A 25,963-nucleotide genomic window follows, 5' to 3' on the forward strand; every position below is an offset into this window, starting at 1 on the left:
ATGTGGCTGTTGATGCGGGGCCGATAGCAGAGGACGAGCGTGATGTTTGCTATTACGCCGGTAACGGTTACTTTACCACACATCCGGTCCCAGAGCGCACTGGAGCCTCAACTGTCACGTGTGCTCCAGCAATCACAACAGTTTTGATAGCTCACAGTCTATGGCCTCCATCCAAGCTTTGGCTCCTCTTCGTTTCTCTCTCTCTCCCCCTCTGTCATTCTTTTTCCCTCTCCACATGTTAGTTCAGCAGCAGCTGTCATGGCGTGCAGAGAGTGGAATTTTTTCGTGCCCCAGAAGGAACAGATCCTTGTATTTCCCACTGATATTCTGATCCAAACGTTTCCCTGGATAATCTTGGGAATGGCCTGAGTAGGAGAAACAAAAATGTTGGCAGGAAATCTGGTTAATTGCGAATAGCTTTATCGATCGATGTTGACTGAGAGGATAGCTATGCAAAAGTTCTACATGGCATGTTATTGTTAGTGGTGAGACCAAGTCATTATTATTCGAGTCACAACCAAGCATGAAATGTCTAAGTGTTGCAATAAACGCTACGGCGATGGAATGATGAAACACCAATTATTGTAGGATTAGATGGAATATAGATTTACCACATATGCATTTAAATGTGTAAAAGCAACCGCAAACATTTCAACAAGAGAACAAAGCGCTATCCACTGGCGGGAGTTCGCCACAGTAATAATACATTTTAACAACAAATTCCAAATGCAACCTTCTAAGTAAAATATCAATTTCAAGCAATTTTGAAATACCAAAAGGCCAGTAGGCCTATGCTAGTAATTGTTGCTTGATGCCTCATTGCTAGTTAGATTGCAAAGTAAGTTCATTTTCTTGATCACCAAGCAATTGTTGGAGTTGCATATTTATTTATTATGGCAATCCTCTCTCCCTACAATTTGACATCTGCACTGCACAGCAAATCAGCAATCTGTCTGTTTGCTCACCCGATCTGTGTTGATTGACAGTTTACTGGTCCAATCAGAGGGCAGAGTGTGTTTCACTAGCCAAGGGCGACGCTGCGGCTACACTCTGGCTGCATGGAGAGTCATCCAGGGAGAGACTGTGCCACAAAATGAATAACAAAATGTTACAAAACCTGGCCAGATAATTTCAAGTCATTAGTCTCAAGTTGGAGTCATGAGGCCCAAGTCAAGACTCAAGTTATTTTATTTTATAGTCCATAACTGTTGTTAGTGCCCTTTACACTGGTACTTAACTGTGAACGTTGTAAAGATAAAGAACAGACAGTAGCTGCTTTGTGTTGACTCTGACAGTCATGTATGAAAACTGTGTGTGCCTCTGCGGCCTGCATTATGTTGGCATATTTCATAATGCTGCTTACAGTGCCTTACTAGTCCTAATTAATGACGCTCTCCTTTCAAAATGTCTAAAGTTTTATTACTGTATGAGCATCCTGAAATATCATTACCTTCAGCCACACCTGATTTATCACAACAGTGCTCCCCATAACTGTCAAAATTCCACACATTTTTGAATGCCAGTTGATTATAATTTTTTTGGCTTGAGTTCCTCATGCAGATCGCAGGGTGAGACAGCTGGCTCTAATTTGACTTGCTGTGGACCGTGGAGACTTCCACCCTGTCCAACCACCAGAGGAGCAGCTCTCTGCCCCGCTGACTATGACTCAGACATTTGATAGGTTTCCAGATGCATACCATGATATACGAAGCTTTCAGCAACCGCTGGGAAAGTTGCATCACCCCGATCATCTAGCCCTGCTGCTAGTCTTAAATCTGAGAGTTAATGTTGCGGAGTACAGTGTGTTGCTTTACCCAACCGTGTGTGATAGTTTAACCATATGGTTTTCATTTTGGAGGCTTTTGCCAAAGATGTATTAAACAATGAGCTCATCATTGTCCCGCAGTCGATTCGATTCTCTGAAGAGCATCTCTCGAATTTCCCCATTCGCTGTCAGCGGAGTTGACGTTGAGCAGAGCAATCTTCAGACTTGCGCTCGTATCCACTTCAGTTGATGTGGGTTCCTAAATAACAGTGACAGTCGGTGTAGGCCTATACAATTGCTCCATCGACACCCACTTGTTATGCAAAGCCTTTTTGATGCCTCAACAGTTGGTAAACAAAGGTGCTTCAGCAGTTTGTGGTGGGATACAGCACCAAGACATTTTTCACTTTCTCACAGGGGAAATCCTAGCTCCACTTAACTTGAAATGGAGCAAAACAGAAAGTATGGTTCATGATTTAGAAGCAATGTGCTTCTCGTCAATTGTACTCAATATAGACACAAGTGAAAGTGCTTTCGACTATATATGTCTGGTAGGGCTGAGCCCACTTAGTCGACTGGTCGATTGTTTGGTCAATAGGCTGTTGGTCAACCTATCTATCTATCTATCTATCTATCTATTTATTATTATTTTATATTAAAAAAAATTGCAGTGGCAAATATATCTACACTGAGCAAAAATATAAACGCAACATGTAAAGTGTTGGTCTCATGTTTCATGGGCTGAAATAAAAAAATCCCAGAAATGTTCAATACACTCAAGAAGCTTATTTCTCTCAAATGTGCACAAATTTGTTTGCATCCCAGTTAGTGAGCATTTCTCCTTTGTCAAGATAATCCATCCACCTTACAGGTGTAGCATATCAAGAAGCTGATTAAACAGAATTATCATTACAAAGGTGAACCTTGTGCTGGGGACAATAAAAAGCCACTATAAAATGTGAAGTTTTGTCACACAACACAATGCCACAGATGTCTCAAGTTTTGAGGGAGCAGTTGGCATGCTGCCTGCAGGAATGTCCACCAGAGCTGTTGCCAGATAACTGAATGTTCATTTCTCTACCATAAGCTGCCTCCAACGTCGTTTTAGATAATATGGCAGTACGTCCAACCAGCCCCACAACTGCCGACCACGTGGGGGGGGTGAGGAGTATTTCTGTCTGTAATACGGCCCTTTTGTGGGGGGGGGAAACTTGGATTGGCTGGGCCTGGCTCCCCAGTGGGTGGTCCCTGGCTGCCAAGTGGGTGGTCCTATGCCCTCCAAGGCTCACCCATGGCTGAACCCCTGCCCAGTTGTGAAATCCATAGATTAGGGCCTAATACATTTATTTAAATTGACTGATTTCCTTATATGAACTGTAACTGTTGAAATTGTTGCATGTTGCATTTATATTTTTGTTCTCTCTGTGTGTGTGTGTGTGTGTGTGTGTGTGTGTGTGTGTGTGTGTGTGTGTGTGTGTGTGTGTGTGATATATATATATTTGTATTTAAAAAAAAGAAACAATTATGACACACGAGACCTGTCTTATTTGTGCCCATCTCCGTGAACTAATCCCTTGCGGAGGTCGCGCCCAAGAATAAGGGGAGTGTTTCTAAGATGCACAATGCACGTCTCTCTCCAGAATGCGCGCTCTCCTGCCAATTTGTGCACATTCATTGTTTCATAACTTCATTGTGTGAATTGTTTGCATTTGATTGTTAGTGTCTATTAATTCCCCATTACATACATCACCAGTAGGACATTTAACATGAATTCCTATTATTTTTAATCTACAATGTTTGTTTGGTTAGTCATTTCTGTTAATGCATTCAATACATTATTATTATTCCAGTATTTTTCTCATTGTCGGAGTGGACACGTTGTTTGCAGAGCGCACAATCTATACTACATTTCTGAGAAACAAATTTTGGTTTATTTCATTGCATTTACGAGTTTTGTCAATTTAGTCATTGTCTTTTTGTTTGGAGTGCTCCTGTCAATGTTGAGTAAGGACGCACACCTGATTACTCATAGACGTAGGCCTATAGGCTACCTGGCCTGCGAGCAAATGTAGACATATAAATGTCCCTACGTTCGATAAACACTCAGCGTGAAATGGAAAATGTCATGCTCTGATCCAGTGGAAACGTCATAAAATAGGCCTACCTGGTTCTTATACCTTGCTCAAATAGCTGTGTCTGACCCGAACTCACTGGCACGGGAGACTCTGAGGGCCCAGAATATTTTATACGTTGTTGAATGTTTGCTAGCGCGAGACCCAAGTTTAATAGTTGATGGAATGTTTCAAGTTTGTTACAGAATAGCGTTTCTCCAATGTGATTTATAGGATATTATTATTCAATTTTTTTATTTTATTTACCACGTTTTCTCCCCAATTTCGTGGTATCCAATTGGTAGTTAGTCTTGTCTCATCGCTGCAACTCCCATACGGACTCGGGAGAGGCAACGGTCGAGAGCCGTGCGTCCTCCAAAACCCAACCAAGCCACTACAATGCCCACTTAACCCGGAAGCCAGCCGCACCAATGTGTCGGAGGAAACACTGTGCACCTGGCGACTGTGTCAGCGTGGACTGCGCCCGGCCCGCCACAGGAGTCGCTAGTGTGCGATAGGACAAGGATATCCCTGCCGGCCAAACCAATTGATTGGTTGAAAGAACAGACTACTTTCGGGCGACCAATATTTTTTTTAGTCGGGGACAGCCCCTAATCTCTGAAGAGAGTGGTGGAGTCACTCAGACAAGTTGTGTCCCTGGAATAGGGTAGCTTATTTGTTTGCAGTCTGTAGAGGGAATGTTGCTTCCCCTGCAACCTGTCAGCCAATGCGGACGGCTTATTTGTGTTCCGTTGGAGAAACGCTATTCTCTTTTTGGGTGGGAAATATGGCTCAGTGATCTACAATTTGCAGTGGAGGATTTGTGAACAAAGGTTTGTGGGCATGCCAACTCCATTGTTCTCTCCAAAAGCTGCGGGTTTTCACTAGATAGCTTTTCCACATTGTTCCCAATGGATAAAACAACTGGGTCCATACTTGAAAGGCTTAGACCTATTTCCAGACCCATTAATTGTCTTGTGAAGGTTCACAGGAACAGGGACTATTCACAGGGACTGGCTTATTCAGACTTTTTCCCACCTCTGATGTGTTATGTTTCCATTGAACCTTGGATTGAACATTTTGCAAAGATCTAATGAAAGCATGCTGACTTTACTGGTATGCATGCATCACTTTGCACAGCTCACCATTTTAAATGCGTTATTTCACATTGTGTGGGCTGTCAACACCAGCTGAACACCTGCAAGTGTGAGAGTGTGTATTAAGCATATTGTGTGTTTCTCTGTTTCCGGCAGTGTCTAAGAAGCACGGGAAGCTGATCACGTTCCTGCGCACCTTCATGAAGTCCCGGCCTACCAAGCAGAAGCTGAAGCAGAGGGGAATCCTCCGGGAGAGGGTGTTTGGCTGTGACTTGGGAGAGCACCTCCTCAACTCGGGCCACGATGGTGAGACGTACTCTCTTTCACTCTCTCTGTCTCTCACTCACTCTCTTTCTCTTGCGCTCTCTCACACACACATACTCGCAGACGTTCTTCAGCTTTGACCTCATTTGTGGTGTTTTGGCGACTTGAAACGCACACGTGCAAACACTAACATGCTGAGGGGTGTTCTCAGGATGAACAGTCGCCCTTCTTTGTGCAATATGGTCACTCACAGTATGGTGAAAGGGTCGACTAGTCTCCACCTAACATTGCTGTAATGCAAGGCTCGGCTCAAACTTGTCTCAACTCCGGTAGAGGCTAGAGCAAGGTTGAGCTGTTGAGAGTTCAGGTGGGCTTTCACGCTTCAGCAAACAAAGAAGAAGATGGCTACTCAACAACAATGACAAAAATCAGGAGAATGGCTTACCAAGAAATACTTCCAAAAGGACTAACTCCAGATAAAAAGGAGTTGGAGCACTCAACAACGAAAAAGGGCACTTTAATCCATTGTACAGGATGCAAACAGATGACTGACGTTTCGACATCAATCTGATGTCTTCCTCAGACCTGATCATTGCACTTAGCTCCTATTTATAGCCCAGTGGCCTATTGACACACAATGTAAAAATAAATAAAGAGAAATAGTGTCTAAATATACATAGGTGATATTTGGGTGTCTGAATCAGGAGACACAGAGACCCTAAAAATCAAGGCAACAACATTATAGAAATGAGGACAGTGAAAAATCATTGTTTAGCCCCTTCGGATCCACAGTGTCTAAGGAGTACTGCCAGAGTACTTCTTTGTTTTAATTTACGTACGACATCACCTCCTTGGTGAAATTAGACATGTTCTATGGCTACAAAGTGCAGGGAGGAAGGTGAGCCATGGTTGGCTTCGATGCAGTGGAACGCAATAGCATAGTCCGTGGTTTTATTTCGAATAGCAGCCTTATGTTCTGCGATGCGAAGATTCAATGCTTGTTTAGTTTGACCAATATAGAGTAAGAAGCCCAGCAGATGTATTTGAGCAGGTATATCACATTTGTGGTGCTACAATTACTGAATCTTTATATTTTGTATTCTTTACCTGTTCTCGGGTAAACAGATGCAAGGGTGGCAATGTGGTGAACTCTCGTACATTTGGGTCACTTTTGAAGATGTTCCAGTGTTTCAATACAATGGATTTGACACAACCGGCACATGGGCTGTTCTCCATGGAAAAATACAAATGTGGGGGCGTTTTGTCCTGGTATCTGTCAGTACCAGAAAGTACGCTTTGACGTTCAGTCTCTCTAGCAAGGGTATAGGCCTGTTCAATGACACCCTTATTATACCCGCATTGCAGGAACCTGGTGTGCATATCATTAGCTTTGCGCTCTGAATCTATGTTTGTACTACAGTTACGTCTGAGTCTTAGGAATTGACGCAGACAGTAACCCGGGTGGTTACTGTCTGCGTGTAAAAGTGTATTCCAACTCTGAGGCTTGCGGAAGACAGTAGACTCCAACTTGTTTTCTTTATTTTAGTGGATTGTAAGATCCAAGAACTCTATTTTCTCCTGACTTCTCTCTACTGCGAATTTGAGATTGTGGTCAGATAAGTTAATATAAAAAAATGTACTCTGAGATTGAGCTGTTGTTCACTGACCCATACAGCTCGATGGGCCGGGCATGCAGAGTGAACCCGACCACCCTCCGGTGCCCAGGGAGGGTTGCCACGGCAACTGAGGTGGCTTACAGAAAGTGGTCTAGTCGGCAGTGTGGTTAAAGGGAGATTTCGCCTCGCCACTGATCTGGAGCCTGAGGGATCTGGCAACACATGCTTTGTTTGCCCCCAAATCCATTCTGAGCCGTCTGTTCTGTCAGCCATCTTCACCACGACTAGCCTCTTCTGCTCTGTTCAGATTGGCCGCCATCACACTGCATCACAGTGGCAGGACTCATACTGTTGCACAAGTACAATACTGCCCATGTTGTCAGTGGTGTGGCTTTAAGAGAAGCAGGCTTCCGTCTAGGAAATAATACTCTAATTGATAGGTTTATCTTTGGCAATTTGTATACTACGTACATAGCACATATTCCGCTTATATTTGAATGGCAGTGGTTTTAAATGCTTTTCAGTCTTTGTGAATGAAGAGTCAGACGGTCTTCAAATCGCATGTCTTGAGTTGTCCTCATTATATAAGCACGTGCTGTGTTTGTTTACACACACACATCTGTCATGTGAGAAAGGAGATGACAGACTTGCGATCTCAGAGATGGTAACTCTTATGACGGACAGCCAGCCAGAGCCGTCGGAACGGAGATAGATGTCAAACGACAAAACCATTTACCTTTCAAACTGGAGCAGAGTAGTGCTCCCCAACAGTAACGAGATAGGGGATGACATCAGGGGTAGATGACATGACATCACTGCACAGCTCCGGAGATGACATCTGTCCTGACTTTATAGGTCAGCCTCAGTTGCTGTATGTCTGTATGAGCAGCACAGCTTTCATACCAAGCTGTCAAATGTCGTCTTTGAATGTCACATAAATGCAGGCCTAGACAAATGTTATATGATGTCATAAGCTAGCTTCTCCCTCGTGTGATGTGCTTAAAGTAACTCTATCGTTGACTATCATCATACAGTTGAAGTCGGAAGTTTACATGCACCTTAGCCAAATACATTTAAACTCAGTCTTTCACAATTGCTGACATTTAATCCTAGTAAAAATTCCCGGTCTTAGGTCAGTTAGGATCACCACTTTATTTTAAGAATGTGAAATGTCAGAATAATAGTGGAGTGATTTATTTCAGCTTTTCTTTCTTTCATCACATTCCCAGTGGGTCAGAAGTTTACATACACTCAATTAGTATTTGGTAGCGTTGCCTTTAAATTGTTTAACTTGGGTCAAACGTTTTGGGTAGCCTTCCACAAGCTTCCCACAATAAGTTGGGTGAATTTTGGCCTATTCCTTCTGACAGAGCTGGTGTAACTGAGTCAGGTTTGTAGGCATCCTTGCTCACACATGCTTTTTAAGTTCTGCCCACAAATGTTCTATAAGATTGAGGTCAAGGCTTGGTGATGGCCACTCCAATACCTTGACTTTGTTGTCCTTAAGCCATTTTGCTACAACTTTGGAAGTATGCTTGGGGTCATTATCCATTTGGAAGACGCATTTGCGACCAAGCTCTAACTTCCTGACTGATGTCTTGAGATGTTGCTTCAATATATCCACATTTCCCTTCCTCATGATGCCATCTATTTTGTGAAGTGCACCAGTCCCTCCTGCAGCAAAGCACCCCCACAACATGATGCTGCCACCCATGTGCTTCACGGTTGGGATGGTGTTCTCCGGCTTGCAAGCCTCCCCCTTTTTCCTCCAAACATAACAATGGTCATTATGGCCAAACGGTTCTATTTTTGTTTCATCAGACCAGCGGACATTTCTCCAAAAAGTACGATCTTTGTCCCCATGTGCAGTTGCCAACCATAGTCTGGCTTTTTTATGGTGGTTTTGGAGCAGTGGCTTCTTCCTTGCTGAGCGGCCTTTCAGGTTATGTCCATATAGGACTCGTTTTACTGTGGATATAGATACTTTTGTACCTGTTTCCTCCAGCATCTTCACAAGGTCCTTTGCTGCTGTTCTGGGATTGATTTGCTCTTTTCGCGCCAAAGTACGTTCATCTCTAGGAGACAGAACGCGTCTCCTTCCTGAGCGGTATGCCGGCTGCGTGGTCCCATGGTGTTTATACTTGCATACTATTATTTGTACAGATGAACGTGGTACCTTCAGGCGTTTGGTAATTGCTACCAAGAATGAACCAGACTTGTGGAGGTCTACAATTTTTTTTCTGAGGTCTTGGCTGATTTCTTTTGATTTTCCCATAATGTCAAGCAAAGAGGCACTGAGTTTGAAGGTAGGACTTGAAATACATCCACCGGTACACCTCCAATTGACTCAAATGATGTCAGTTAGCCTATCAGAAGCTTCTAAAGCCATGACATCATTTTCTGGAATTTTCCAAGCTGTTTAAAGGCACAGTCAACTTAGTGTATGTGAACGTCTGACCCACTGGAATTGTGATACAGTGAATTATAAGTGAAATAATCTGTATGTAAACAATAGTTGGAAAAATTACTTGTCATGCACAAAGTAGATGTCCTAACCGACTTGCCAAAACTGTAGTTTGTTAACAAGACATTTGTGGACTGGATGAAAAACGAGTTTTAATGACTCCAACCTAAGTGTATGTAAACTTCCGACTTCAACTGTACATGACAACGCTAGTCATAAGAATTGTATTTTCTTCACACACGCCAAAGAGGTTAAGAGACTACAGATTACAACGACAGAACCCAATAAAGACAACACCCTAAAAGGTAGAATCCTTACTTGCTGAGCCACTTTCACCTCCATATGAGGTGTTTGGAACGGACTGTGGGAAGTTTAACCTGTACCTGTAGGTGCTATCTAGAACCTTAAACGTTTCTTCGACTCTCCATATAGGAGAATCCATATAGGAGAACCCTTTCCACAGAGGATTCTTCATTGAACCCAAAAGAGTTCTACCTGGAACCGAAAGGGTTCTCCTGGGGGGACAGCCGAAGAACAGTGTACGCTCCCCCCGCCTTTCATACTGTGTGTGAAATTTGGTGGAACAGCTGCTTCCGAGATGGTCTCATTCTCTGTCGGTGTGTCAGGTGTGGGGGTGAGGCAGCCCCCATGTGCATGCACACACACACACACCCACGCGCTCATGCACACACATACAAAGAGACTCTCATACACATTTTGATTGACTACAACACACACACACACAACAGCCCAATGACTGTGCTCTCTTTCCCTTCTCTCGCTCTCTCCTTCCCTTATCTTTTTCCTCCCCTCTCTCTCTCCTCTCGCTCCCCTCTTCTCTCGCTCCCCCCTTCTCTCAAGGGCTTTATTGGCATTGGAAACGTGTACATTGCCAAAGCAAGTGAAATAAACAATCAAAAATGAACAGTAAACATTACACTCACAAACATTTTGAAAGAATATAAATATTTCAAATGTTATATTATTGGCTATGTACAGTGTTGCAACAATATGCAAATAGTTGTAGTATTAAAGGGAAAATAAACAGATAAATATAGCGTGTATTTACAATGCTGTTTGTGCTCCACTGGTTGCCCTTTTCTTTTGGCGACACGTCACAAATCTTGCTACTGTGGTATTTCACCTAATAGATATGGGAGTGTATCAAGATTGGATTTGTTTTCAAATTCTTTGTGGATTTGTGTAATATGAAGGAAATATGTGTCTCTGATATGGTTATACAGGAGGTTCGGATGTGCAGCTCTTCCCTTGAGAGCCAGATCTGCCGATGGCGGCCTCTCTCACTAGCAAGGCTACGCTCACGGAGTCTGTACATAGTCAAGGATTTTCTTAATTTTAGGCCTAAATAACATTCCAGTTTGCTCCGGTTTTTGTTGTTGATTCGTTCCAATGTGTCAAGTAATATCTTTTTGTTTTGTCATGACTGGGGTTGGGTCTAATTGTGTTGCTGTCCTGGGGCTCTGTGGGGTCTGTTTGTGTTAGTGAGCAGAGTCCCCATACCAGCTGGCAGAGAGGACTCTTCTACAGGTTCATCCCTCTGTAGGTGAGGGCTTGGTTATGAAGGTTTGAGAATCACTTATTTTTAGGTGATTGTAGAATTGAATTGCTCTTTTATGGATTTCATAATTCCGGGAATCCTCCAAATTCTGCTCTGCATGCATTGTTTGGGGTTTTACATTGTACACAGAGGATGTTTTTACAGAATTCTGCATGCAGAGTCTCAATTTGGTGTTTGTCCTATTTTGTGAATTCTTGGTTGGCCCCGCCCTCACAACCATAAAGGGCAATGGGTTCCATAACTGATTGAAGTAAGTTAAGCCAGATCCTAATTGGGATGTCAAATTATGTTTCTTTTTGGTGGCGTAGAAGGCCCTTCTTGCCTTGTCTCTCAGATCGTTCACAGCTTTGTGGAAGTTACCAGTGGTGCTGAGGTAGGTATAGTTTTTTATGTGCTCTAGGGCAACAGTGTCTAGGTGAAATGTGTATTTATGGTCCTGGCAACTGGACCTTTTTTAGGAAAAACATTATTTTTGTCTTACTGAGATTACCTGTCAGGGCCCAAGTCTGACAGAATCTGTACAGAAGATGTAGGTACTGCTGTAGGCCCTCCATGGTTGGGGACAGAAGCACCAGATCATCTGCTAACAGTAGACATTTTACTTCAGAGTCTAATAAGGTGAGACAGAGTGCTGCAGACTGTTCTAGTGCCCTCGCCCATTCATTGAGTTACCGGGCATTCGACCCCTTGACTTTTTCCAGAATTTGTTACGTTACAGCCTTATTCTAAAATGTATTAAATAGTTTTTTCCCTCATCAATCGACACACAATACCTCAATGACAAAGCAAAAACAGGTTTTTAGAAAATTTTGCAAATTTATAAATAATTAAAAGAAAACATCACATTTACTTAAGTATTCAGATCCATTACTCAGTACTTTGTTGAAGCACCTTTGGCAGCGATTACAGCCTCGAGTCTTCTTGGGTATGATGCTACAAGCTTGGCACCTGTATTTGGGGAGTTCCTCCCATTCTTCTCGGCAGATCCTCTCAAGCTCTGTCAGGTTGGATGGGGAGCGTCGCTGCACAGCTATTTTCAGGTCTGTGCAGAGATCTTCAATCGGGTTCAAGTCCGGGCTCTGGCTGGACCACTCAAGGACATTCAGAGACTTGTCCTAAAGCCACTCCTGCATTGTTTTGGCTGTGTGCTTAGTCGTTGTTTTGTTGGAAGGTGCACCTTTGCCCTAGTCTGAGGTCCTGAGCACTCTGGAGCAGGTTTTCATCAAGGATCTCTCTGTACTTTGCTCCGTTCTAGAAGTTGACCGATTAATCGGAATGGCCGATTAATTAGGGCCGATTTCAAGTTTTCATAACAACCGGAAATCGCTATTTTTGGACGCCGATTAGGCCGTTTTTAATTTTTTTTGTTACTTTTAAAAAAAATGTTTTTAATTATTTTTTTTTTTTACCTTTAGTTAACTAGGCAAGTCAGTTAAGAACACATTCTTATTTTCAATGACTGCCTAGGAACGGTGGGTTAACTGCCTTGTTCAGGGGCAGAACGACAGATTTTTACCTTGTCAGCTCGGGGATTCAATCTTGCAACCTTACGGTTAACTAGTCCAACGCTCTAACCACCTGCTTTACATTGCACTCCACGAGGAGCCTGCCTGTTATGCGAATGCAGTAAGAAGCCAAGGTAAGTTGCTAGCTAGCATTAAACTTATAAAAATCAATCAATCATAATCACTAGTTAACTACACATGGTTGATGATATCACTAGTTTATCTAGCCTGTCCTGCATTGCATAAAATCGCTTAGGTACACATTGCTCCAACCATAAACATCAATGCCTTTCTTAAAATCAATACACAAGTATATATTTTTAAACCTGCATATTTAGTTAATATTGCCTGCTAACATGAATTTATTTTAACTAGGGAAAATGTGTCACTTCTCTTGCAAACAGATGCAGGGTATATGCAGCAGTTTGGGCCGCCTGGCTCGTTGCGAACTGTGAAGACTATTTCTAACTAACAAAGACAGCCGACTTCGCCAAACGGGGGATGATTTAACAAAAGCGCATTTGCGAAAAAAGCACAATCGTAGCACGACTGTACCTAACCATAAACATCAATGCCTTTCTTAAAATCAATACACAGAAGTATATATTTTTAAACCTGCATATTTAGCTAAAAGAAATCCAGGTTAGCAGGCAATATTAACCAGGTGAAATTGTGTCATTTTGTGTTCATTGCACGCAGTCAGGGTATATGCAACAGTTTGGGCCGCCTGGCTCGTTGCGAACTAATTTTCCAGAATTTTACGTAATTATGACATAACATTGAAGGTTGTGCAATGTAACAGGAATATTTAGAGTTAGGGATGCCACCCGTTAGATGAAATACGGAACGGTTCCGTGTTTCACTGACAGGAAAAACGTTTTGTTTTCGAGATGATAGTTTCCGGATTCGACCATATTAATGACCTACGGCTCGTATTTCTGTGTGTTATTATGTTATAATTAAGTCTATGTTTTGATAGAGCGATGGTAGGCAGCAGCAGGCTCGTAAGCGTTCATTCAAACAGCCCTTCGCAATGCATTGCGAGATTAGGCTGGTGTAACCGATGTGAAATGGCTAGCTAGTTAGCCGGGGGGGCGGTAATAGCGTTTCAAACGTCACTCGCTCTGAGACTTGGAGTAGTTGTTCCCCTTGCTCTACATGGGTAACGCTGCTTCGAGGGTGGCTGTTGTCGGTGTTCCTGGTTTGAGCCCAGGTAGGAGCGAGGAGAGGGAAGGAAGCTATACTGTTATCCTGGCAATACTAAAGTGCCTATAAGAACATCCAATAGTCAAGGTATATGAAATACAAATCGTATAGAGAGAAATAGTCCTATAATTCTTATAATAACTACAACCTAAAACATCTTACCTGGGAATATTGAAGACTCATGTTAAAAGGAACCACCAGCTTTCATATGTTCTCATGTTATGAGCAAGAAACTTAAACGTTAGCTTTTTTTACATGGCACATATTGCACTTTTACTTTCTTCTCCAACACTTTGTTTTTGCATTATTTAAACCAAATTGAACATGTTTCATTATTTATTTGAGGCTAAATTGATTTTATTGATGTATTATATTAAGTTAAAATAAGTGTTCATTCAGTATTGTTGTAATTGTCATTATTACAAATAAATAAACAAAACAAATCGGCCGATTAATCGGTATCGGCTTTTTGGCCCTCCAATAATCGGTATCGGCGGAGAAAAATCATAATCGGCCGACCTCTACTCCGTTCATCCTTTATCCTGACTATTCTCCCAGTCCCTGCCGCTGAAAAACATCCCCATAGTATAATGGTGCCACCACCATGCTTCACCGTGCCAGGTTTCTTCCAGCTGTAGCTCTTGGCATTCAGGCCAAGGAGATCAATCTTGGTTTCATCAGACCAGAGAATCTTGTTTCTCATGGTCTGAGTCCTTTAGGTGCCTTTTGGCAAACTCTTAGCAGGCTGTCATGTGACTTTTACTGAGGAGTGGCTTCTATCTGGTCACTCTACCATAAAGGCCTGATGGTGGAGTGCTGCAGAGATGGTTGTGCTTCAGGAAGGTTCTCCCATCTCCAAAGAGGAACTCTGGAGCTCTGTCAGAGTGACCATGTGGTTTCTTGGTCACCTTCCTAACCAGGCCATGACGTGTTATCTGATTATCTTGTCCAGATATCTACTGAGACTAGGAACAGTAAAGAATATAAGTGCCCATTTTGAAAGCAAGGGTTGGTATGATGTGAATCTGGCAGCTCAAAGCTTTGCGGACTTCAACTTTCAAATATTGCCTTTTGAAAATCAACTTGCGGAATGCCTTGATTTGGTTTTCTCCAGGTTGTATTCTTGGTACCTGTGATCAACTTGAAGATTCTTCACAAGACGTTGCTTTTGATCAATGGAAGCTCATGTTTTTCTTTATCGGAGAACATAAAAGCTTTTACCTGGTGTTCCCCTGAGGAAGAATATGTGCTTGTTCTTTAGAAAGGAGGAAGACAGAAGGTCCCTCTTTTCGACCTTGCAGTGTTCCGGTGCACATCGATTGATTGAAGTAGAGATGCCCTTTTTAAAGTTGTCTGAGTGTCTTGTGTTCTCTGGCATTGTGTTTCCTGCTCCAGTTCCCCAGGTACTCAAGAGCTGCACGGAGTTCATCGAGAAACATGGCGTGGTGGACGGCATGTACCGCCTCTCTGGAATTGCCTCCAACATCCAGAAACTACGGTAAGACACGCACACACACACTCTCTCACGCACACAGATTTGTCAGTGCTACCCGTTAAACATGGGTCTGCCTCATAGGGCGTTCATAGACCTAATCTCAAGTGTACACCAGCCACCAACATCTGAGAATTTGTTCTGTTCTGCACAAAAGCCCTCAGTGGACATAGAAGGCAAAGGTATTTTTATAACATCGTGGACCTTGACTACCAGGTGCCATTGTACTCAATATCAGTTCATGTTCATGAATACAGCTCTCGTCACAGTAAGTAAAGGGTAAAACCCAACTCCTAAACGTAATGCACCTGTACCATACATGTCAACAAAATTCCATCAAAGATAAGTTGCACTTTCAACAGAAATTCCCATTCTCTTTTCCTTGGCATGCGAAATGTGGATTTACCCCTGTGTGTGGGCACGGTGGGCATCCCTCAACAACACGGATGGGTGGGTGTGTGTGTACATGCTTGCGCGTGGGCATCGCTCGTCAAAAACCTGTTGACTGGCCGTGAAACAACCCCTAACTGTTCTCTTCCCATTTTTGCACTGTTCATTTTGTCCTCAAACAGTCCAAGTAAGTGACATTGTTGCACTCTGCCAACTGAGAACTCCCAGTATCTCACCCTGTAATTATAACATTTTAGACTGTGAAGAGGAAGGAATGTTTGGCGTCTCGAAGCCAAGCGTGAAATGGTGTGGGTTTGTTGTATTTTATGGGGCTTTTTTTTTTTCTTTTTTTTTTCTCCCGAATAAGTATAATCCTAACCCTGCGATTAATTATTTGCATGGTTTAACTCAGGATTGAGATTTAGGAACCGTCTTAAAATGTAGATTTCCAATTGTTAAACCCACTGTTGAACATCCCAACTGCAAATGTACACCTTGGTTGTCTAGGATTACATCATTAATATAATGTTCCATTTAGGACGACACCACAATTCCACATGCCACTGAATGTACAGAACTTAAGGAAAATCTGCTCTTTCCGTGACACAGTGACCAGGTGAATTCAGGTGAAAGCTTATTATTGATGTCACTTGTTAAATCCACTTCAATCAGTGTAGTTGAAGGGGAGGAGACAGGTTAAAAAATGATTTTTAAGCATTGAGACATGGATTGTGTATGTGCGCCATCCAGAGGATGAATGGGCAAGACAAAATATTTAAGTGCCTTTGAACGGGGTATTGTAGTAGGTGCCAGGCGCACCGTTTTGAGTGTGTCAAGAACTGCAACACTGCTGGGTTTTTCACACTCAACAGTTTCCCATGTGTATCAAGAATGGTCCACCATCCAAAGGACATCCAGTCAACTTGACACAACAGTGGGAAGCATTGGAGTCAACACAGACCAGCATCCCTGTGGAACACTTTCGACACCTTGTAGAGTCCATGTCCTGACGAACTAAAGCTGTTCTGAGGGCAGAAGGGGTGCAACTCAATATTAGGATGTTTTGTACACTCAGTGTATTCACCGAAAAGCGCCCAGACAATTTCATCATCTCTGAGGTTTCAACAAAGAAATGAGGGTTTGTTTATGAAGTAAGAGTTATTGATGGCAGCTTCCCGTTAGAAACTTCTAAACATTTATAAAGGGAGTGTCCTGTCCAGAACGCTCTGTTTATTTACATAGTAGTTCATATTCCATGGATTTATCATGAGTTCTTCAGGTCACAAAACTCAACACAGAACAGTATGACAAACGCATGAAAATGTATGCACTCACTACTGTAAGTTCCTCTGAATAAGAGCATCTGCTAAATTACTAAAATGTAAAACTAAGATGAAGAGATGAACCAACACCTCTTTGCAATGGGAGGAGTGGTTCTATTTTCCTCTCTTGATTTGTCTGTTTTTCTGTGTTACTTACTTGCTCGCTCTCTCTGTCTATGAATCTGTCTCTCTCTTTCTCGCTCAATCCGCTCTTTCCTTCTATCACCCCCTCCCCTCTCGCTCTCCATCCATGTCTTTCTATCCCTCCCTCCGCTAGGCATGAGTTTGACTCGGAGCAGATCCCCGACCTGACCAAAGACGTGTACATCCAGGACATCCACTGCGTGGGCTCATTGTGCAAGCTCTACTTCCGCGAGTTGCCCAACCCCCTGCTCACCTATCAGCTCTACGAGAAATTCTCCGTAAGGACCTGCTCTTGGCACAGCACGGGGACTGCACCCGGAGTGTCCTTCTCCTCCACCCAAAACAAAAACATCACGATTTCTCACACTAAAATGCTGCTGCCGCTTGGCGTCCCCCTAGTTACGAGACCCTTTTTGTTTTGGTTTGAGAGCTCTACAGTGTTGCAATGTTGCATAATGCCCTTGGCCCAAGAGAAACCCTGCTCTGTCTCTTTGTGGATAGTATTTGTTAGGTTTTCCATTGTCCTGAACTGGCGTCCAATTTCCCTGTCCAAAATACTTTTTTTTTTCTCTGTCTCTGTGGGGGGTATGTTCAAGACCCAGTGTCAATTATCTCAAGGTTAAGAAGTACTGTATATGTTATGAGGATGAGCTAATCTGACACTTTTCCCCCCTAAGTAAAATATGAAGATTGTCATAGGCCCTCAGTGATCACATTCTCGATTTACCAAAGACTAAATACACTGTTGGAGGACTTATCTTGGAACCCCCACTCCAAAACCTAAGCGCATGGCACCCACTTTAAACGACTAGTATTACAAATACAAAACTCACTCCGACTTGAAATAAAACCCTTCGCCAAACAAAATGGTCTTGGCTATAGCCTTTAAAGATGGTGTAAATGTTTGCTGGTTGCTATGGAAGGGAAGGGTGGCGGGGAGAGTGTTCTGCCTCTACACCGGCCCTGGCCGACTGACTGCGTGAAGGTGTCGTGTTAATGAAGCACTTCTTAACGCAGAGGCACTGATCCCTACCACTCTCCTCCCTCCATCCTCCTCTCCATCTCCCTTGTTCCTTTCCGCTCCACAGGAGGCCGTGTCAGCAGCGACAGACGAGGAGCGGCTCATCAAAATACATGATGTCATTCAGCAGCTGCCGCCTCCGCATTACAGGTTAGCGCAAAGCCACGCTGCCCCCTGCAGGAACACACAGGCTACAACACACAGTGCTGTCTCCATAACAGGGTGTCAATCTATGTCAATAAACGCAACATTTTCAAAGATTTTACTGAGTTGCAGTTCATATAAGGAAATCAGTCAATTGAAATAAATTCATTAGGCCCTAATCGATGGATTTTATATGGCTGGGAATACAGATATGCATCTGTTAGCCAGAGATACCTTAAAAAAACAAATATGGGTGGATCAGAAAACCAGTCAGTATCTGTTGTGACCACCATTTGCCTCATGCAGCACATCTCCTTTGCATAGAGTTGATCAGGCTGTTGATTGTGGCCTGTGGAATGTTGGCCCACTCCTCCTCAATGGCTGTGCGAAGTTGCTGGATATTGGCGAGAACTGGAACACGTGGTCGTACACATGATCCAGAGGCCAGTTGGACGTACTGCCAAATTCTCTAAAACGATGTTGGGGGGCGGCTTATGGTAGAGAAATTAACATTAAATTCTCTGGCAATAGCTCTGGTGGACATTCCTGCAGTCAGCATGCCAATTGCACGCTCCCTCAACTTGAGACATCTGCGGCATTGTGTTGTGTGACAAAAATGCACATTTTAGAGTGGCCTTTTGTCCCCAGCACAAGATTCACCTGTGTAATGATTATGCTGTTTAATTAGCTTCTTGATATGCCGCACGTGGATGGATTATCTTGGTCAAAGGAGAAATGCTCACTAACAGGGATGTAAACAAATTTGTGCAGAAAAATTTAGAGAAATTAGCTTTTTGTGCTGCATATGGAACATACCTGGGATCTACACTTTACATGATGCATTTATATTTTGGTTCTGTGTAAAAAAAAAATGCATTGGGAAGGATGTCAAACATTAACAATGATAGAGACACATTATATGAACTACATGACCAAAGGTATGTGGACAACTGCTCGTTGAACATCATATTCCAAAATCATGGGCATTAATATGGAGTTGGTCCCCCCCCTGGTCCCCTCCACTCTTTTGGGAAGGTGTTCCACTAGATGTTATAACATTTTTGCTGCCAGAACTTGCTTCCATTCAACCACAAGACCTTTAGTAAGGTCGGGCACTGATGTTGGGCGATTAGGCCTGGCTCGCATCAGTATTGCGCAGTCGTTCGATGGGATTGAGGTCAGGGCTCTGTGCAGGCCAGTCAAGTTTTTCCACAACGATCTCGACAAACCATTTCTGTATGGACCTCGCTTTGTGCACGGGGACATTGTCATGCTGAAACAGGAAAGGGCCTTCCCCCAAACTGTTGCCACAAAGTTGGAAGCACAGAATTGTAAAAAATATAATTGTATGCAGTAGTATTAAGATTTCCCTTCACTGGAACTAAGAGGCCTAGCCCGAACCATGAAAAACAGCCCCAAACCATTATTCCTCCTCCACCAAACTTTACAGTTAGCACTATGCTTTGGGGCAGGTAGCATCTGCCAAACCCAGATTCGTCCATCGGGATTCACCACTTCAGAAGAACGTCTTTCCACTGCTCCAGAGTCCAATGGCGGCGAGCTTTACATCACACCAGCCGACACTTTGCATTGCGTGTGGTGATCTTAGGCTTGTGTGGGGTTCAACCCATGAACCCATTTCATGAAGCTCCCGACGAACAGTTCTTGTGCTGACGTTGCTTCCAGAGGCAGTTTGGAACTCAGTAAGTGTTGCAACCGAGGACAGACGTTTTTAACGCTCTACACGCTTCAGCACTTGGCAGTCTTGTTCAGTGAGCTTATGTGGCCTACCACTTTGCAGCTGAGCCGTTGTTGCTCCTAGACGTTTCCACTTCCTAATAACAGCACTTACAGTTGACCGGGGCAGCTCTAGCAGGGCAGAAACAAACTGACTTGTTGGAAAGGTGGCGTCCTATGAAAGATGGCATCCACCGTTCATAGTCAATGGGCTCTTCAGTAAGGCCATTCTACTGCCAATGTTTGTCTATGGAGATTGCATGGCTGTGTGCTCGGTTTTCTACACCTGTCAGCAATGGGTGTGGCTGAAATGTCAAAATCCACTAATTTGAAAGGGTGTCCACATACTTTTGTGTATATATAGGGTATATTATACAAACATAATGGATGGTTAATGTATTCCACTCAAACAGTTTTAGAACATTATGATCTTATACAAGTAGATAAAACATACTTCTGTAGAATTAGTCATAGAACTGGTGTAAATGTGTGTTTCATCCCCCATCCTGTTCTCAGGACTCTGGAGTTCCTCATGAGGCACCTGTCCCAACTGGCCACCTTCAGCTACATCACCAACATGCACAGCAAGAACCTGGCCATTGTCTGGGCCCCCAACCTACTGAGGTCAGACAACATTATCTTGTTCAATGTCAGGTTATTGTTCATATCTCACCAGTGTTATCAATTGTACTAGTACATATAGGTTGCGCTGAGTAACTGCAGTTGATCTTGTACCGAAAATAGCTATGATATGACAATAGTGTGGCTCAGTTGGTAGAGCATGGTGTTTGCAACGCCAGGGTTGTGGGTTCGATTCCCATGGGGGACCAGTACGGAGAGAAAAAATTTATGAAATGTATGCATTCACTACTGCAAGTCGCTCTGGATAAGAGCGTCTGCTAAATGACTAAAATGTAAATGTAAAATATAGGAAACAAACTAATTATTCTGCATTTTTGTGGAAGTTGGGCTGTGGCGGTCATGAAATTTCGTCAGCTGGTTATTGTCATGCAAAAGACTGCCGGTCTCACGGTAATTGACCGTTAATTAACATAAACATGTTTAGTATCTCCAGGCCTCCACACATACAAGCCGCTGATGCACGCCTTTGGAACATCTACATTTATAAGTATAATACATCAATTTAATATACATCGTCACAATACCTCTATTTGTTTTATTCCAGTCTAAAGAAACATTATGATATGAAGAAAATGTATTTCAGAAGAACAGAATTAGTTGGCCTACTGTAGGCCTATGTTATTTCTCTATGCTCCATGCCATAGGCTGTAGGCTTGTTCATTGAGCTGACAAGATATGCTTATAAGTCCCATGCCATTATTTTGTTTTATATGACTTTATAGTAAGAAGAATATAATTGAACTTAGGAAAAATATCCTTTCTATTTTATTCAGCTACTATGGAGCGAGTGTGCAAATGAAGTGGCTATGTTGAGTGTTAAAGTGATAATTTGAAGCAGGTCCTACAGTGCATTCGGAAAGTATTCAGATCCCTTCTTTTTTTCCACATTTGTGAGATGTTTCTACAACTTGATTGGAATCCACCTGTGGTAAATTCAATTGATTGGACATGATTTGGAAAGGAACACACCTGTCTATATAAGGTCCCACAGTTGACAGTGCATGTCAGAGCAAAAACCAAGCCATGAGGTCGAAAGAATTGTCCGTAGAGCTCCATGACAGGACTCCACCAATCAGGCCTTTATGGTAGAGTGGCCAGACGGAAGCCACGCCTCAGTAAAAGGCACATGACAGCCCGCTTGGAGTTTGCCAAAAGGCACCTAAAGGACTCTCAGACCATGAGAAATAAGATTGTCATGTCTGATGAAACCAAGATTGAACTCTTTGGCCTGAATGCCAAACGTCATGTCTGGAGGAAACCTGGCACCATCTCTACGGTGAAGCATGGTGGTGGCATCGTCATGCTGTGGGGATGTTTTTCAGCGGCAGGGACTGGGAGACTACTCCGGATCAAGGCAAAGATGAACAGAGCAAAGTACAGAGATCCTTGATGAAAACCTGCTTGAGAGGATCTGCAGAGAAGAATGTGAGAAACTCCCCAAATGCAGGTGTGCTACGCTTGTAATATTTCAGTTTATTTTTATAAATGTCCACAAATTTCTTAAAACCTGTTTTCCCTTTCTCATTATGGGGGATTTTGTGTAGATTGATGACCAAATGTGGGGTTTTTTTCACCCATTTTAGAATAATAACATAACAAAATGTGGATAAAGTGAAGGGGACTGAATACTTTCCGAAAGCTAGATTTAGAGTTATTTGGCAACTTTAATTGTGAATGATTACAAACCTTAGACTGTCTTAGTAATTAAAACATAAATGGGCTTCATGGTGCGACCTATAGGCTATTGATGATTTGAGAAAGTAGCAAAAAAAGCTGGAGGTCTGTTCCTTGCCTCAGGCTGCACAGCTGTTCTATCATCGAGTGATCATATTTTCACCCATCAGACTATTCTCAATTTAATCTTTACTAATATGTCAAATTTTGTTTCGATTTAGAATTGCCCATTATCAAATGGGCCGGAACACAGGCAGGGGAAAAAAGAGATATCTGTGTTGCACTCGAATAGTAAATGGAGGCCTCGCGCTTTCCCGACAGTCCGTTTTGTAGACTACTTGGGTTTTATAGCGGAGCATGTGCTTAATATGAGTAGCTGAAAAATAAATATAAAAGAACTTATTTCACTCCATGCATCAACCACTGTTGGTGGAGCATGCTCTCACTGACTGACAGATGATATTACGCCCAAACTCTGTATGCCATGGGTTTTCCGACCTTGTTCCTGCAGCTACCCAGTGCTTCATTTGTGAAACCAAGTGAATTATATATACCAACGACATCTTAAATCAGTTGTTTTTTTGGCATGTGTAATATGCAGTAGGCTATGTATTGTATAATGGCACAATCATCATTTTAATTAAGATTCTTCTTTTGGTCTTGGGCTCATAAGCCTATGCATTTGCATAAGCTCTATGGGTGTTTTGAATGAATCATCACCTTAGAAAGTGCTGTCCATTTCCTTGTGTTGGGCGTCGAAACAACATCCATGTTTTACACTGTCTCAACCGGCTGTTGAACTTCTTTCTTCAAATTGATCATCACAGTGAGGTTAGTTTTAAAAGTATGATAGGCCAACAGTTTTGATGAGATTTTTTGATTGTCTTTGCAATGATGTCAGAGTGGTTAGAGGGACCAATAGAGCCCTGAGTACCAGTCCATTAGGACCTGATGGTAGTTAGCAAGTTGGGTACTACCAAAGCATGTCCAGAAGGCATAAAAGGAGATGAATGTGACTCAACGGTCATGTGGAATTTTACTGCGGTCATGACTGCTATTGTGGCAGTAGTACGGTCACTGCAACAGCCCTATGTGGAAGAAGGAGTCATTAAAAAAATGTTGATCCCCAATGTCGTCTCCCCAGGTCCAAGCAGATAGAGTCGGCCTGCTTCAGCGGCACGGCAGCCTTCATGGAGGTCCGCATCCAGTCGGTGGTGGTGGAGTTCATACTGAACCACGTAGACGTCCTCTTCAGCCCCAAGCTCAGCTCGCTCATACGGGAGGGAGCAGGTACGCATGCCAACCTGTTGGGATCTCATCTCTGCTCACAGTGCCATGGTGCTAACCGAAGCTGGAGGATTATTTCTTATGCAGGATGTTGCTTGATTCTAATTAATGCCAGTGGTGCTTTTGTCATAGCGCAAGCAAAATCCACTTGATCCAAGTTTACCCTCACCCAATGTTTCCTTTAATTTAGAAAAGTAGCTTACTCAGAACAATCACTTTTTATGCAAGTAATTTGTCTCCTCCGTAACAGTGTACATCAGTGGTCACCAACCGGTCGAAATCCAAAGCATTCCAAGTCGATTACCAAACATTTCTGTAAAAATCCACGATAAAGCCTTACTTTGCTTTCGCGCTTTTGGCAGTGGGTGCACTTGATTCAGCAGACCTAGCGCCGGGAAGGCAAAAGTGATCCCATTTTGAACCATTTCATGTGTCTGAAGGAGAACTCCGCCTACCCGGCAGGCCCGGAGATCAAATCAAGTGCCCCTATAGGCCTACTGCTGGCCAACTCGATAGCTCAGATTACCGCGTCTGCACAGTTTCTGCAAGCCATAGACTGTAAAAAGAATCCTCGAATGCACAGCAGAGTTGATACTGTGAGATTTAAAAACGTTTAAAACCATAAATAGAGACTCAACGAATACAGCAAAGAGCTGCGTATTTTATGAGTAAGTTCATGTTTAAGTTGTTATTCAGGACTGTCAACACTTTGTTCAACACTTTTAAAAGCCATAAAATGTGCGTTGTCCCACTTCCATTCACGCTACAACCAGCACTGCAGCTGCAACGAAAAAGTACAGCAAAGTGTTTCCATACACTTGCCTTATTATTAGCGGCTTGTCTTTTTTAATATCCAGGAATATTTCACTTTCTCTGGTCATAGGAGTAACCACATGAAGTGGTGCATGAGACAGAAATAATGCAGTGCGACTTGAGTTTCGCTATCAGCTGGAAGATTGTGTCCCCTTTTCTCAGCGGAGGAAAGGAGAGCGGATGGACGGTGAGTCGGGTGAGAGGCTGCGCCCTACCTCGCCTCAGACTGACCATCAGATGCAGGCCATCAGTCCAGAAAAAGAAAAAAAAGAATTATTATGCCTACTCAGCTATGCCTCACAAGTAGTACAGCAAATGATCTATTACCAGTCTGATCATATACCTACAATTTTTATATCATTTCAAAATGGTCTGAGAAAAACAACAATGGCTGGGAAATTCAAGCATAGCCGATATGCAGTGATAATGTATTGGGCCTATAGCCTACTGTACAAACCTCATTGCTGCAGAACTGTTTTTAATTGGTTAACGTTGCATAGGATTACATTTTTTAATTCATGTTTTAAAAAAAAATCTGAGTGTTAGATCTCTGCTTGCGTTTTGACTCCGAAAGTGATCTTGACTCAGAAAAGGTTGGTGACCACTGGTGTAAATGATCACTTCTCCCCTTCTCCTAGGACACAACTCGTTGTTGTGGTGTAAATGATCACTTCTCCCCTTCTCCTAGGACACAACTCGTTGTTGTGGTGTAAATGATCACTTCTCCCCTTCTCCTAGGACACAACTCGTTGTTGTGGTGTAAATGATCACTTCTCCCCTTCTCCTAGGACACAACTCGTTGTTGTGGTGTAAATGATCACTTCTCCCCTTCTCCTAGGACACAACTCGTTGTTGTGGTGTAAATGATCACTTCTCCCCTTCTCCTAGGACACAACTCGTTGTTGTGGTGTAAATGATCACTTCTCCCCTTCTCCTAGGACACAACTCGTTGTTGTGGTGTAAATGATCACTTCTCCCCTTCTCCTAGGACACAACTCGTTGTTGTGGTGTAAATGATCACTTCTCCCCTTCTCCTAGGACACAACTCGTTGTTGTGGTGTAAATGATCACTTCTCCCCTTCTCCTAGGACACAACTCGTTGTTGTGGTGTAAATGATCACTTCTCCTCTTCTCCTTTTGGGTCACAATTTGTTGTTGTGGTGTAAATGATCACTTCTCCCCTTCTCCTAGGACACAACTCGTTGTTGTGGTGTAAATGATCACTTCTCCCCTTCTCCTAGGACACAACTCGTTGTTGCGGCCCAAGTCCCTGCTGGTGTCGTCCCCCTCCACCAAGCTGCTGACCCTGGAGGAGGCCCAGGCCCGGACCCAGGCACAGATCAACTCCCCCGTCACGGCCGATAGCAAGTACATTGAGGTGGGGGAGGGTCCGGCTGCGCTGCAGGGCAAGTTCCACACCGTCATCGAGTTCCCTATGGAGAGGTATGAACAACCTGCGGCCCTGGTATCATTCTAACGGCTGATGTTTGTCCATGAGTTGTAAAGTATGGAAATGGAGGAGGCATAGATGAGACAATACTTGAATGGAAATATTGTACCTTCAAACCATGAACGCATACAGTTACAGTGCATTCAGAAAGTATTCAGACCATTTACTTTTTCCTCATTTTGTTATATTACAGCCTTATTCTAAAATTGATTAAATAATGTTTTCCCCTTCATCAATCGA

The 25,963-nt window shown here is 43.1% G+C and overlaps 1 protein-coding gene across 6 annotated transcripts in view; it reads left to right on the forward strand.

Moving 5' to 3' along the window:
- The window catches only part of arhgap32b (Rho GTPase activating protein 32b), a 232,009-nt gene that overhangs the window by 198,034 nt on the left and 8,012 nt on the right, over positions 1–25,963 (forward strand). For all 6 annotated transcript variants that reach the window (XM_029690801.1, XM_029690800.1, XM_029690802.1 and 3 more), the window contains 7 exons: positions 5,130–5,279; positions 15,003–15,105; positions 17,089–17,233; positions 18,044–18,126; positions 20,374–20,481; positions 23,318–23,463; positions 25,515–25,716. In XM_029690801.1, the coding sequence (XP_029546661.1) occupies positions 5,130–5,279; positions 15,003–15,105; positions 17,089–17,233; positions 18,044–18,126; positions 20,374–20,481; positions 23,318–23,463; positions 25,515–25,716 (937 nt within the window). The remainder of the gene's footprint in view (positions 1–5,129; positions 5,280–15,002; positions 15,106–17,088; positions 17,234–18,043; positions 18,127–20,373; positions 20,482–23,317; positions 23,464–25,514; positions 25,717–25,963) is intronic.

Source organism: Salmo trutta, chromosome 15, assembly GCF_901001165.1.
Source record: "Salmo trutta chromosome 15, fSalTru1.1, whole genome shotgun sequence".
Classification (NCBI taxonomy): domain Eukaryota; kingdom Metazoa; phylum Chordata; class Actinopteri; order Salmoniformes; family Salmonidae; genus Salmo; species Salmo trutta.